This window comes from Sphaeroforma arctica, assembly GCF_001186125.1.
Source record: "Sphaeroforma arctica JP610 unplaced genomic scaffold supercont1.3978, whole genome shotgun sequence".
Lineage (NCBI taxonomy): Eukaryota > Ichthyosporea > Ichthyophonida > Sphaeroforma > Sphaeroforma arctica.
In genome coordinates this window covers 1-2,849 of record NW_014036580.1, presented here as the reverse complement: position 1 = coordinate 2,849, position 2,849 = coordinate 1, and the positions used below count along the sequence as shown (strand labels likewise).

The following is a 2,849-nucleotide window of genomic DNA, read 5'->3' as shown; positions in this document are numbered from 1 at the left end:
ATATATATAAAAGACAAACCTTGAAACCCTTGCTGAAACCCAGCCCAGGAACCATGCCTTTTTCTGATAGCATGGGGTCCACGAGTATTCGGTGCTCTTTCACTTCGATAAGCGTGCAAGCATTTCGTATTTGGTATATTTTCATCGTGGTGGCTAGTGTGGGAAGAGAGTATTCAATTCGTCTGTAGATCTGCGCCCGTCAAGCTATATCCTTGTTCGTTGAGATCGTTGAATGGCCCGGATATGTTAAGGTCGTCATATACTACGTTCAAACACCACATACATAGAATATAATAGTAAAGCAGTGTTACCACATAGAAATCTATCAACTATTTTTTATGGTAAAAGCCGTATAAAAAAGTATATTGGGCTCAGGATAAAATGACCATTAGCTTTCGGGGGTTTCAAATTTTTAGACCTCAGAAATTTGGAAGACGACTTTGATAAAATCTAAAAGGGACGGTGATTCGGCAAATCTTTTTTAGAGGGGAAGGGAACATATATGTAGTTGGAGTGCCGCGAAGGCATTGGCCCACTTCGAAGTCTGGTCACTGCTGGCGCTGAGTGAATATTTACTCTCGTGTTGTGTGTGGTATATCATAAGTTTGTTTCACAATACAAAACGCACGTATACAACTCACAAACCGAGTCACTTACAAAACGAAAGAGTCCGATTCGGACTATGGCATATTGCAGACTGCACACATTGTTGCTGAGGGTGTGATACGACTAAAGGCACACGACTGGTCACACCGCCACAGCTACAGACACTCGCAATGTACCACAACTGCGGGTTCGCACACACACAACTCTTCTACAGGCACGCATAAATTTCACACAAATACAGACACATGTAATATAAGCACATTCGGCCATTTACGCTCGACCCATCCCTACGAGTTATTTGTCACGCTTTCATAGGTATAAAAAGTCTGCGTAGAAAACCTGAACAGGCCAGTAATTCAGACTGGAACTACAACCACCGAGTACATAGGGTGAGAAGTATATGCGTTTATGCATTTGAATTACAAAAGCAACAATGCACGCAAATGCTGAAAGTGGCCAAGTCAGACAGAATAGTACCGCCAACGAAATTGAATCTGCTGGTGATGAATCGATGGCTATGAGCGCACGTCCAGTTGCCCCTGAAGACACGCAGGGTGCTCTCAAAGCGACACAAAATAACAAACCAAACGAAAATTCAAGTACCATGGACGATCCCACTAAAGAGATGACCAGCACAACGGACACCGCGGCACCTACTACCTCCGATGTAGGCCAAAATACAGACACAAACAAGACCACGTCTGACAGGACAGTCTCAGACATGGCAGACACAGACAACACAAACGCAAAGCATGCAGACGCAAAGCATGCAGATCCAAACTCTGCAGCCACGAAAGATGTCATTAAAACCTCCAATGCAACGGATGGGCCGACTGTGGGGGGGTTGATCCCCAGTGTGCGGGTGATAACACCGCCTAACCCTCCCGCAGCCGCAGTGGCTGAAGTCGGCTCTACACTTCCAAACATACGCACACCACAGCCACACGAAAGTGCACGGATACCCATGCCAGCCCACACACAACCCTCCGCACCATCATACATAGATACACAACAGAATACAGCGACCACTGCACGCACACAGGCACGCACACACGGGAGTGAACAGGCACAGTCCGCCGCACAAGAGACATCAGTAGACGGCTCCTCCAACGATGCCGTGGCAACTAGCAGCAAAGCAGCGCCAACAGCTGTCAGTGACATACTTGACAGGTCGACAGCGGACGCACCCGACCAACCGTACACAGACGATAGCCACACAAGCGATGGCAGTGCACAGGCACTCACACACGATAGCAGTGCACAAGCAGGCACTCGGCAGCACACTAGCCCTCCATCAGAGAGCACTACACTCGCAACCACTCCAAGGGACGCCTCCAAACCTAAGTATGCCATATCCAGCACCACGGACAACAAGGCACATCGTTCACATCCATATGCACAACCTACCAAAGCAACACAGCCACAGCTACTTCCACAAATGTCACAACAGCAACTACTTATGCTCAGGCCCATTTCCCCCAGACAGCCGTCACCCTCAGGATTCGAGGCCAGGAAACGCATCCATTCAGATCCCAACTCAAACGCAGCCATTAGCATGAGCATAACGCCCGCGGGCGCAAAACCCAAAGACAAGTCACGGTTCATAGGCATCAAAATCAACACGGACATGAAGGCGGCCCCCAGCCCAATTGCCAGTGCAGGGTCACGAGTGGATAGCAAGGGACAGACACCGCGCATTTACACGCCTCGAGCACACACCCCCAACAACCGATCCCCCCGGTCCCCACGGTCGGCCAGAGGGCGCGGATCCCAAGTATTCGTGCTCAACAAGGGAAGACAAGCCTCATTCCAGTGCTGTTGGAGTGGCTGTGGTGAGTTTGTGGGCGATCTCATGGACCACATCAACACAGTGCACATTGGCGTGGGCAGGGCTAAGTACGACTGTCTGTGGAAGGGCTGTGATCGCGGACGGGTATGTTGTATACGTACTATCTCGATTGCTCTGAGGTCCGAACAATAACCATGCTATGTACTTACTTAGCTGAATAGCATACTGCAGTCTTGCCTTTCTTCATTACATATATTCCTTTGGTCAGTTTAAAACCATACAATTTGAACGTACATTCATTCAGATTTAAAATGATGTTTATATATATATTATATATATATATATATTATACATATATATCTATATATATACATAAATATATACATATATATATATATAATATATATATATATATATATATATATATATATATACGCACCACTACACACACACA

At 46.8% G+C, this 2,849-nt stretch overlaps 1 protein-coding gene across 1 annotated transcript; it reads left to right on the top strand.

Moving 5' to 3' along the window:
• Positions 1-546: 546 nt before the first annotated feature.
• On the top strand, positions 547-2,539 carry SARC_13971 (hypothetical protein; the record flags this gene model as incomplete). Its single annotated transcript, XM_014291898.1, has 1 exon — positions 547-2,539. A coding segment is annotated over exon 1 (1,500 nt), but the record flags the coding sequence as incomplete, so codon positions are not given.
• Between the last annotated feature and the right edge of the window lie 310 nt (positions 2,540-2,849).